We start from the raw sequence: 12,114 nt of genomic DNA, 5'->3' as shown, positions 1-12,114 counted from the left end.
CCTGCTGCAGGTCTATGGGCAACACCAAGTTTCTTACCCAGGACTTTGCCTTTCCAGGAAAAGGAGGTTTCTGCCTGGAAATGCTAAGCAGGATAATTAAAAAGGTAGGAAAATGTAATTCCCTGGACCACCATCACAGTAAGGGATCTAAGACTGAGTGGCAGCTGGGACGAAAGCCTGACCTTCAGGAGAAACATGTTCTTATCTTCCTCAGTGACATGTCCCCCTATTTCCCCAGCCTTATGGAGCCTAGGAGGGTCAGGGTGGCTCTGGCCACTAAGCCCCACGTAGCAGCACAGCTTGGCTCCAAGCAGGGCTCCCAGGCTGAAGCAGGGGCAGGGGCCAGACAAGATGGGCATCCCAAAGGGTGTCTCTTGGCTCAGCCCTTTGAGGCACCCATGGCTGAGGCACCCACTACCCTGTGCCTGCCTCAGACACTCATGTGTGCGGGCTGTGAGCTCCCCATGCAGCCAAGGGCACACAGCAGCCTCTGCCCTGGGTGCCCTTGGTCTCCACAGTAAAGGTGGACAGGATGGAGATCAGCCACTGCAGCCCCTGCCCAGGACCGCAGGAGACACTCAGAGCAGTGAGCTAGTGGAGAACATGGGGAGGATGACCCCAGCCCAGTGCTGATGGCTGCTGGGACCCCTGGCTCTCCTGTGGCTGTGACCAGCACTGGCGGTTCCATCCAATTCAGCAGAGCTAGAGAAAAACAGGAGGCCAAGTGGGTTGTGAGCTTTCTCTTTCCTCATGCCCTTCACCTCCCAGCTTTCACTTACTGATGTTTTAAGGTCTTTGAATGGGGCTGTCTGTAGTTTCCTCTTTTATGCTTTGCTTTAATTTTTGTTTCCAGGAAGGAGGAACATGTTTCCCAGTCCCTGACTCACACAGGCTGAGGCTGAGGGATGGTCCGTGCTCCTGCCATGTCCTGGGTTCCCAACCCCTCTCCCTGCTCTGTCTGCTGATATTCAGCCAAACCCAGGTCTCTGCTGGAGCTTGGCCTCATTGGGCTGCCCTCATGACTCTCCCTGCTCTGCCTGAACAACCAATAAAGAACTGTGGTTTGAAGGGGGATGCCTGCCCTGCTGCAGCTCTTGCCTGTCCCCTCATTGCCCATGGGGGGCCACACTCTCCTACAGAGAACCAAGTGCACCTTGTTGAGGGGAGGCCACGAGCAGGGCTCCTGCGACCCACATCCCCAAGTGGTACCTGACAGTCATTCCAACCCCCAGGGCTATGCTGGGCAGCTCTCACGTGAGTTTGGATGAGGTGCATGGTGGCAGTCAGTGAAGGCTGAGGGATGTGTTCTGTCCCCATGCTGTGGCCAGAGCTGAGGAACCCATGTGCTCTGAACTCCTTTGCAGCCCCTGTGCCAGGTCAAACCCGGAAGAAAAGTGAAGATCAGAGGTCACCACCAACATGGTCAGCACAGAGCCTTTATTGGTGAGACACAGAACAGAACCATGGGGTCAGTCCTGGCTCTGAGGACCCTTGAGCAACAAGGGCAGAACCAGTCTCTGCAGTGCAGCAGCCCCTGCTTGGAACCACATCCAGGATGTTTAAGTTGGGCTGCTACAACCAGGCATAGCCATGGTGGAGCCAGACAGGATGCTGAGGGAGCCTCTTGGGATCTAGCAGGGCTGTGGCACCTGGATCAGCATCAGGAAGATGGAGCTCCAGGAAAGGATTGTGTGGGGTGGGAAGGACTGTGGATTTTCCCTCCATTGGCTCTTGTTGGCCTTGGGCTTCATGGTTCTACCAGGTTGGGGAGATCCTCCTGAGCCCCATGGATCTTACAGCAGTTTGATGCTGCCCTGACAAAACATGGTTTGGGTGTTGGTAAAGCTACGCTCTTTCCTGGAGCTGCCTGAAGGGACAAGGGAGCCTGATTCTTTTCATCCCTGGCACAGATAGATCAAGTCCTGGTGCCCCTGTTCTGTTCTGCATACTCAGGCTGTGATTCCAGTAAGTTCCTGTGCAAAGTCTGGGCAAAAAGTCCTGCTTCAAAGCCTGACCACAGTTTGGAGACAGTCCAGCTTGTGCTTTCCAGCCACAGAAGACCTTTGGGCTGGCTTTTCATGAGAGTAAAGCATCCTGGGGCTGTGCACACCCTTCTTGTCTCCCCTGGTTTCCACTGTTACTGATGGAGGGCCGGAGATGCGCTGTGGCCATGCCTCTACTTGAAATTCCCATAGGTTTCAAATGAATTCAAGTAACTGAGGGCTAGTTCATAGCAAAGCCCATACTGCTCCTGTGGACAGAAGGATGCATGTGAGAAGCTGGTACACAAGAAACTGCAATGGAAAGCCAGTCTTGGTTGCTAACAGCTTCCTGAGCAAGCTAGGCTCATTCTCCTCCTCCCACCAAAGCCCTCCTTCCCCACTGAAGAATCACAGGGATGTGCTCTGGTAGTGGAGGGCTGGGCTTCCCCACTGCTGGAGCCAGTGTCCATGCCATGAAGCATTCATTGCTCACTCCTAACCAGGGTGCTCATCCTATGATGGCCTTTGGCACTCAGAAAGGGTGGTGAGGTGAGTGCAGGACAGGCACCTGAGCACCCACCAATGCACCCCCACTAAGCTGTCCAAATGGCCCAGAAAGGGGCAGGTCAACCACAGGATGCTTTGGTGCTCATTCAGTTCTGTAGAACCTGCCCCTCAGTCAGTGTGTATGTCCCAGCAGCAGAAAACAGGGTTTTCAGAGGTCCCATCTAGCCCTACTAGGCCCATGGTGCACATTGATGCTAGGGCAGCTGCTGGGACAGTCCACACTATGGCACTTGCTCTGGCCTTGCCATGCTGGCTGGGTTTGAAGGCAGCACCTACCACATCTTTAATCAGCTGTCTCCTCCGCCTCTTCAGCATCCTCACAGCCTGGGACACATCCACGAGCCCCTCACTTTGGATCTGCTCACACAAGAAACTAGCAGCACAGAAGATCCCACTCCGGCTGGCACCATCCCTGCAGAAGAGAGCAAGGGGAGAGCAAGGCTGACCCTCAGAGGTGTCCCACTAGACGTGCAGGCTCTCAGGTTGATCTTGTCCGCAGATCCTGCATCCAGCCAGCCTCCACAGGGAAGCCTTCCTCCCTGAACACAGCTAAGTCATTCCAACCAAGACTGAGCTGTGACCCAAGTTCACTGCTGCAGCCTGGTCTGAACCAGCTCTGTGCCTTGGCTGCTGCTCTAAGAGACATCACTCACCAGCAGGTGATGAGGATATGCCCATCCCAGCTCTGCCGATGGTGTGTCTCTACATTCCCTAGCAGGCTGATGATGGTGGCAGGGTGTGGGGGAAGATGCTGCTTCATGGGCCAGTCTTCAAGCTGCCAGAACCGCACTTCCAGTGGAGGCTTCTTGGGCTAGTGGGGAAGAAAGACACTGGGTTGAGCAGAGAAGAAGCCTATTTGCTTCATGGTGGAAAAGGAGGGACAGTGTGTGCCAGTCCTGGCTCAGCCATGCACATGGGATCAAGGGAGCAGCTCCAGTCCCAGACTTCACCCTTCTCCATTGAGTGCTCTGGGACTGGCAGATGGATAGACCACAAGATAAAAGCTCAGCACCAGGTTCAGCTCAGACTGATGCCAGCCCAGCACCCAGCTACCCATAATAGCTGACCCCATCCATAAACAACCACCAAGGTGCACAAACTCTGTCCATGGCTGCTGTCCTCCAAATTAGAAAGGTACACAAGTACACCTCTGCCTGTAGCCTCACCCTCTCAGGACTAACCTTTCTCCCAGGGCAAAAGGCCCTGCTCTAGCCAGTGCCATTCCAGGACCCCATCACATTCCTCTGACTTACTGTGGCCCCTGCCACCCTTAGCTGTGACTTTGTCCCCAAATCAAAGCCTGCTGATGCTGGAGCTTAGCAAGTCCTCCCAGCTCTTGCAAAGGCCCTTGTCAAAGGACTTTCTCCATCTCTGTGCAAAGCGCTTACCTGTTGCGTGTTGGTGAGGGCAAGTGTCCAGGCTGTGAAGCCAGCTCCGGGCTCCTCCGAGATGAGGTGGACGTGGAAACGGCCATAGGCAGCTTCGTCCTGCGTGGGCCAGAACTCTGCATATGTCTGGGGACACACACACACACGTGTGATCACACACAGCCCCTACCTGCATGTGTGCCAGAGCTCAGCCTTCACATGAGTGCGCACCAGCCCCTTGCCCATAAGCCACAGTGTACATTTGCTGGGGACCAGCCCATGGTGCTGCAGCCAGAAAAGTAACACTGAGAAGGGTAAGGAAAGCCTGAGGGACGCTCCCTTGCTGTGAACTGGGGACACCCCCAGCTTAGAGGTGTCCTCAGGGGTCTCCTGGATGCAGCCCACAAGCTGGCAGTGGGCTCCAGTAGCAAGCAATGGGGCAAAGGCAGAAAGCACATTGCCCAGCCTCACAGGGAGCCAGGAGAGGGCAGGGGTGCTCATGTGCTGCTGACCTCATCCAGCTCCTGGAGGTAGTTCAAGACAACCACCGCTGTGCAGGTGTAATCCCAGACCAGAGCCCAGAAATCCACCACTGTGGTGGGGAAGGGCATCTGGGTGATGATGAGCCTGTCCTCCTCCGTGTACGTCTGCAAAACACACAGGGGTGTGGGGAAGGAAAAAGCTCACACAACCCACCCTTTGGGAGCCCCTCCACAGTCAGCAGGACCAGGGCAGAACCCAAGGAGATGCAGCCCACCCCAGCCCTGCCCAGAGCAGGCTTGCAGCCCGCTGACCCTCAGCTCGTCACGACCCAGCTCATCGCACCCCAGCAGGCAGAAGCCACCAGCTGCCTGCGGAGCTGCCTGTGCACGCAGGGCATAGGCTGATCACGGGGGCCATCTCCTGGCAGCAGGGCCCCAGCCGCTGGCGTGTAGTCACTGTGAAGAAGCCCCAGGGCTGGGACACCTCAAACCAGGATGGCATGGCCCAGCCCTGCCTCGAACAGTGGTACCCTGGGGGGATCTCTGCTGCTCCCAGCAGCTCCCATTGCGGCTGGAGCCTTACGTTGGCAAACACTGCATTGATGTAGCCTGGCGAGCCATCTGCATTCAGCGACGACATCAGGATGGGCCGGCAGGAATCCGCTGCGGAGGGAAGGGGCAGAGAGAGAAGTGATGATCCATCCTCTCCCTGCACAAAGGCATGGGGCTCTCCTTGCAAGTGGTGGGGTCTTGTGGCATGGGCTGGAGGGGCTTGGATGAACAAGCACCACCAGCCCCATGGCCATGACAGCTCAGGGCTGCCTGACACGGGATGTCCAAAACCCCATGGGCAGAGGCATAGAGGCAGAGCAGGTCCACCCTCCTTATTTCTCCTTGATGTCTCATCTGTACTTCTTCACTGTGAAAGAGATGACCAAGGGACATGTTTATCCCATGAATGCATGTTTCCTGCAAGCCCAGAAGGAAGCAGGGATGGGGTCATGCTGCCATGGAGGGTCCAGCCTTATCTTATATTTATTGTCAACCAGAAAATGTCAGTTGGACCTTTGGCAGAACCTGCTAGTGGCAGAGTGCTGGGCCAGGAAGCAGCAGGGCAGCATCGTCCCCTCACCCTGCTCTCAGGCTGCCCAGCCCTGTCTGTGGTACCTGGCAGGATCCCTGGCTTGCGGTTCTTGGGCTGGTTGCTGGGTTTCTCTGCTTCTCTGCATGGCAGGAGCTGGAACAACTCGGAAAACTTCTGCAGGGCCTGTAGGGGTGATTCAGCCAAGCAAGTGCTGCCTGTCAGCTCCTCCTCTTCTTCAGCTGCCCCAGAGGAATGCTCTCCCATCTCCATCCCACAGCTGGGGTCAGGGGAAGGCACCACAGACCAGCCCCAGTGCATCAGATCCTGGTGGTACCTTGAACTCCTTCTCAAGGACATTGTTGTGCCTTGAGGTGTCAGCTTCTCGAAGGCAGTGGACACGGCTGGCGATGCTCTCCACTGGGACTCCAGTGCTGCCGCAGAGCAAGCCCTCGAGCACCACCTCATACAGGAAGGTGTACTGCTCCTGCATGAGGACACGGGTCAGCTGCAGCCTGGAGCAGCTCCATGAGACAGCTGCCATCGACCAGCAATGAGCCAGGTCTACCCTTCACTTTCCTGCTGTGCGTCCCTGAGGTCAGACACCTCTCAGTGCAGGCAGTCCTGCTCTGAGGCACAGCCAGCAACTGCAACAACCAGGCAAGACCATCTTCCTGTGGTTTAATGACTCCCCTCAGACCAGACCCCTGCTCTGGGGAAGAAATCCCAGAAAAAACAGTGAACTACAAGCAGCTGGATGGTCCTGCATAACCTGGTTTTCTCCAAAGAGTCCCAGCACTGAGCATGGGGACATAGTCCCTAGGCTTGGACACTGCTGCCCAGAAGATGCCATGAGGGCAGCATCCTGAAAACATGAAGGACATGTGGCCTCTAATTCATGCTTCTTGCCTACTTCTATACCAGGATGACTGGTGCATATGAATGCTGCTGGCAGTTCAGATGTCTCAGGGGAACATGGATCTTGACTAAGTTTGGACACAGCATTGAAACCAAGGTCGTGCAGCCTCCATCCCCTGGCAGCTCCAGTCCTGGTGTCTATATGGCGAACAGCATGGCCAACATGCCTTTGCACGCCACATCCCCTGGGAAGCATGGCAAGCAGATCTGCAGCCTGACAGCATGCAGGGAACAGACAGCTCTCCTCACCTTGGTCTGCACCATGCTGACCCGCTGCTCCCGCAGCCTCTGCACACAGTGAAACACATCGACCTTCCCCTCGGCCTTCCCCATCTTCAGGAGGAAGTCCAGGGCGATGAAGGTACCTGTGCGCCCGATCCCTGCGCTGAGGACAGAGACAACTGGGGGTCAGAGCTGCCCTGGCTAGCTTTCCCAGCACCCAACAGCTCCCAGCCCAGTACCTGCAGTGCACCACCACGGGGCCAGCGGGCGCTTCCGATGTCCTCTTGTTCACCACATCCACCAAGCACAGGAGCTGGGCAGAGTTTCTGGGGACCCCATGGTCTGGCCATAGCAGGTAGTGCAACTGCTCCACCACCCTTGGGAGAGCACAGCCCGCCTGCGAGGAGGGAGATGTGGCTGGGAGCCGGAAATGTGGAAACTTGCATGGAATAATTGCATGCCAACAAGTAGGGAGCAGAGGAAAACAACACTTCAAGGCGATACCAGCACACAGTGTTCCCCCCACTACCCTCACCACAGTGAATGCTTCACTATAGGTTATTAGACAGCAAAGGGCAAATTCATCCAGCATACAGCCACAAAATTCACTTTGTTCTCTGTTCCCCCATGCTGTGAACAGCGAACTTGGAGCATTAAATGCAGCTTGTGCCCCAGAGAAAAAAAATATAAAATTCAGAGTTTAGGGTGTTTCCATAGACATTGAACAGTCCTGGCTTCTCCAAATAAGGTATTTCCTAAGGCTGGTACTGCACCGATGTGAACGTAGTCACTTTTGTTACCAGCCCATTATGTATTTTTCCCTAAACATGACATTCACTCAGCCTGAACTGATGAACTGCTATGTTTCACCATCAGGTGGTCTTGGAAATTTACCTTCCAGCTACACTTTGCTCTGGGCAAGACAAGAAGTGAAAAGAATATGCACGTCTGCAATTTCTTTATATTGTACCTGTTTTTCCCTCCTTGCTACTCCTTCAGTTTCTGTTTTTTGTCTGAGGCATAGCTTCAGCAAAAGTACCCGTCTTGACAAATGTCATCATGTATGGTATCTTAGACCATGGACTGTCTGTTCAGGTTTAGAAGCTGTAAATGACCACAGAGCTTCACTGTGGACCATCTGCAGACTGGCCCAGCAGACAGGAAGGCACCTGACCCTTCATCCTGGATGTACAAAGATGACATTTTCTACTTTTTAACTGCTTTCATGCCTTTTGTGATCACCTCCTCCAAGCCCTCAAGGATGCACAATCTGTCCATGTGCATCATCCATCCAAACTCAGCTGGGGTGAACACTGGAATTGACCAATTGCATTTGCCTGACACAGAAACCTGGTGCTGATGCCCCGGCATGGCATTCAGTGGTAGCAATGCTGCCCTGTTAGTGCAGGAAACCAGGCAGGGCTTACCATTGCATCTCGCGGCCAACAGCTCCCACCAGCTGCTGAAACCCAAAGGCATCCTGCATGCCCATCTCAGCTATACACCAGGCTTACCTTCTGCAGGGAGAAGATGCGTGTGACAAGGCCTGTGGTGGTCCTGGTGTTGTTGAGTGTCACAGTGAAGTCCCCATAGACCTGTTCGTGGTCTGGCCAATACTGCTCGCACTTGGTCTGTCAACAGCAGGTGAGACCTCTAATCACTAACAAACTCATGGGGGGAGCGTTGCAAGCCAGCAGTGGTGTGGAGCTGCTCCCTGCCCTCGCTGATAGCTGCACTGGAAGCAAACCAGAGCAAAGCAGGCAGGGAAGCCTGGGCTCCATGGAGGATCAAGCTGAGACCAGGCTGAGATGGTTTCTCTACCTTGTTCTGCTCCACTAAGCCTGTCAGCATCACGATGACTGAGGTCTTCTCCTGCCAGACCATCTGCCAGAAATCCATCACTGTCCCAGGCAAGGGGCCTTGGGGAGAAAGAGGAGAACCCATGTCAGTGTCCAAGCCATGCAGTGTAGCTACTCCGAGGCATAATTCAGATGTTCCTAGGCTACGAGCAGCCCCAGGCTTCCCTCTGCACAGCCTGGGCACAGCAGCCACTGGCACAGTGTGCAGGACACCTTGGCTTCATCACCCATGTTAGAAACTGGGACAAGGAAGAGGGAAGGCAGCTGAGCCCAGGATACATCAGGGATTCACTGCTTGTTCAAGGGTTTCCCCATCTACACCCTCAAGATGACTGTGAGCTGCTCCCACATTTAGGGTCCTACTTCCCAAAGAGAATTCCTGCAGCTTTTGCAAGGAGCATGAGACCTCCTCACCACATGCTGCACAGAGCAGACTAACCCATCCCAGCTCTGCATTGTTGGAAGGAGCCTGCCTCCGAGTGCACTGAGTGCAGGCATGTCAGGCATTTCCAGGTTTGTTCCTGTCACTCCAGCCACCAAAGGGGTGGTGGAAGTTAGGTTAGGGTTTAGGGTTAGGGTTTGGGTTAGGGGTTAGGGTTAGGATCTAGTGTCTAGGGTTGGGGTTAGGGTTAAGGATTAGGTTTAGGGTTAGGGTTACAGTTTAGGGTTAGGATTATGGTTTATTTTTAGTCTTATAGGTTAGTTTTGGGGTTAGTCTTAGTGATTTTGGTTAGGATTTAGGTTTAATTTTAGCACTTGGTGTTAGGTTTATGGTTAGTTTTAGGATTAGTGTTAAGGCTAGGGTTAGAGGTTAGTATTAGGGGTTTAGGTTTAGGTTTAGGATTTAGTTTTTGTGGTAGGGTCTATTTTTAGTGTTAGTGTTAGGCTTTAAGGTTTATGGGTAAGTATTGGTTTAGGGTTTAAGTTTAGGGTTAGGGTTATGGATAATGTAGGTAGAATACCATGTCCTCACCTGAGGAGTTAGGTTTTTTTTAGGGTTAGGGTTTAGGGTTAGGTTTTGTGTTGAGGTTAGTGTCAAGTATAGTGTGGGTAGAAGGACCATGTCCTCAGCCCAAGGAGCACAGTGACCAGCTCTATCTGGATGTTGCTGATCTGCCACCGAGCAGTATCCACTGTTCAAGACAGACACATCCAGGAGATACAGGACCTTGGGCTGAGACATTAACAGCTCCTAGAGTGCTGCCCCACATCCCTGCTCCCCAGAGTGGTCAGGCTAGCGACTGTCATCTCCTGAGATGAGGGCTGGGAGCACCTACCTTGAGCTGCAATGAAGAAGCGTGGACTCTGGTAGCTCTGTGGGGGAGAGGTTAAAATATCTTCAATCACACAGGCTAAACGTTTAACAGGGAATGAAATGAAGGACCCGATCCCTACAGGCACCAGAGCCCAGGGCACTGGCACATCGTGTCCCATAGCACCGCCCCTGCCAGCATGTAGAGGGGCTGCATCTCAGCTCCTGTCCCCTCACACAGGCCCCTTTTTGTTAGAGGCCAGGCACCTCTACCCTCCTCAGGGCAGCAATGCCCTGATACCTACATCCACGTAGCTGGCATTGATGTAGCCATTCCCTGTGTCAGAGGGCTGCAGCACCACACGGCAGTGGTCATCTGAAAGAGAAGGGAAACAGGATTTGGTGGATGGTCTCTTCATGGCAGCAATGAAGTGACTGTTTAAAGAGTGGGGTGTAATTTAGGAAATCCGGGATTGTCGTCTCCTTCCTCTGCAACACTCCAGGCCTCAGGACATGTTTAGAGGTAAAGAATAGCTCATGAGATGAAAGGTGACATGGCACAGCAGGAAATGCAACATGTTTTTGGGGAAGACTGTTAATGCAATGGCCAAATTTCCATGCTTGTGGGGCCCAGAGGAACTTTAAGTTTCAACAGCAATTGGGTCACTCCCTCTGCTATCCCACAGATAGCCACCTCTGGATGGGACGCAGCAGTGTTCAGCAATGACTAACAGAAGGAACAGGAATAGGAGTTTCTAAGCTTGCAGGGAGATTTTAGAAGCATAACAAGGATTCTCCAACTGGATATAAAAGAGTGGGGTCAACATGATGATTTTGGAAACCTCCTTCAGGTTTCAGTAGCCACAAGAGGATGAGGTGGGGAGCTCAGCATTGCTCAAGGGATGGAGGGGCACCTACACCAGCCCAGCACCATGTACTGCCCAGCCACTGCCAGGTGCCTGTGCCAACCCCTGGAGAGCTCTGCTTACATGGGATGATGCTCTTGTAGCGGTTCTTGCTCTGATTACACAGCTCCTTCCCGGCATCGCAGGGATGCAACAAACTGGAGGACAATTGCTACAGAGGAAGAAGACAAGCCCATTCTGTATTGGCATGGGTTCTGGTGCTGGCCAAGGCCCACTGTATCACGCACTAAGGAAGGGGTGAGGGCTGGATGGTAAAGCAGAAGTAAACCAGACCTGATACTCTCCCAGACGCCCAGCACCATGCCTGTCGACTGATTCATCCTCTGTCTGCTCTGCCTCTATTTCTGCCCTCTTTAATCTCTTCAGAGCCTCCAGCAGTGCCTCCACAGGGATCTGTGTGTTCATCTTGCTCACACCTACACAGACCATGAGGCCAGTATAGCATGGCAGTGGCCAGGACCTCACAAAACCCTAGATTGTCCCTCCCCACACAGGACCCTTTCTTCTGAGAGGCATCCCCTTCGCTATGCCAGCCAGCTCTGATCCTCTTGTTCCTGTAAGGATCTTACAGAGCCTGTAAGCACCCTGCCTGTGCTTTTAACAGACAGCCTGTACAGACAAGGCACACTGTGCTCATACTGCACCTCCTCGATATCTTCTCAAGGGGATAGTGCTGTTGTTCTCCGAGGTTTTTGAACCGTGGTACTTCCGCCTGCAAAACAGCAAGTCAGGACCATAGACAAGCAGAAAAGAGAAAAAGAGGGGCTGTTGCCCATTTAACACCCCTGTGTCCCACCTTGCTTTATCTCAGGGTCTGCTTTGACACTCCCTGGCAGTGCCAGGTACTGATGCCTCACATAGAGAAGGAGAGGCACACACTGACCTGAAGATCACGAAGAGCAGCAAAATCCCCAGTGCCAGCAGTGCAATGACCAGTGCTACTGCTGTAGCTACGGACATCCTGCTCAGCAGAGGCACCGGATCCTGCCCTGCAACCAGCATATCTCAGTGTCAGGCTCCCACACAGTCTGAACCAGGTGTTGGGAGATTGCACAGGGGCATGGGGTGAAAAAACCCCTCTTCCTATCGTCTCCCAACACAGACTCTGCATTGAAGAACAGCAAAGCTGGTGTGGAAAGACTAGGTGCTTGCTTGGTGTGATACCCTCCAGTGTCAGCCCTATCTCCCTCCTTGAATGCCCCAGGCACAACCAGAGCATGGCAAGAGGTTTGCATTACTGGGGTGGCACGTGCATCGTGGGAGCACTAGGACTAAGATGCAATATGTGATGAGGGCACAGATGATGCACAGTGTCCAGATGCCATTGGTGCCAACCTGACCAGGCGGCACAAGGTTGGCTTAAGATCATCCTCAATAGGGAGCCTTAAGATCCAGAGAATTACCACAAAGATGGAAGTAGGACAAAGAGACCCCACTGCTCCTGTGCTCAGCCAGATC

At 53.7% G+C, this 12,114-nt stretch overlaps 1 protein-coding gene across 1 annotated transcript; it reads right to left on the bottom strand.

Annotated features, from left to right (window-relative positions):
- Positions 1–2,176: 2,176 nt before the first annotated feature.
- Positions 2,177–11,645, bottom strand: LOC104411176 (receptor-type tyrosine-protein phosphatase mu-like; the record flags this gene model as incomplete). The annotated part of the gene is made up of 18 exons (XM_010021540.1): positions 2,177–2,251; positions 2,826–2,961; positions 3,203–3,360; positions 3,938–4,063; positions 4,429–4,563; positions 4,982–5,061; positions 5,566–5,665; positions 5,817–5,966; positions 6,647–6,782; positions 6,859–7,016; positions 8,134–8,250; positions 8,441–8,538; positions 9,756–9,792; positions 10,036–10,106; positions 10,720–10,807; positions 10,930–11,072; positions 11,301–11,368; positions 11,540–11,645. Coding segments are annotated over 18 exons (1,982 nt in total), but the record flags the coding sequence as incomplete, so codon positions are not given.
- Positions 11,646–12,114: the final 469 nt, after the last annotated feature.

The sequence above is a fragment of the Nestor notabilis genome, unplaced genomic scaffold (assembly GCF_000696875.1).
Source record: "Nestor notabilis isolate BGI_N333 unplaced genomic scaffold, ASM69687v1 scaffold26539, whole genome shotgun sequence".
NCBI classification, from domain to species: Eukaryota; Metazoa; Chordata; class Aves; order Psittaciformes; family Psittacidae; genus Nestor; species Nestor notabilis.
Note: the sequence above shows the minus strand (reverse complement) of the source record. Positions and strands in the feature narration are given on the sequence as shown.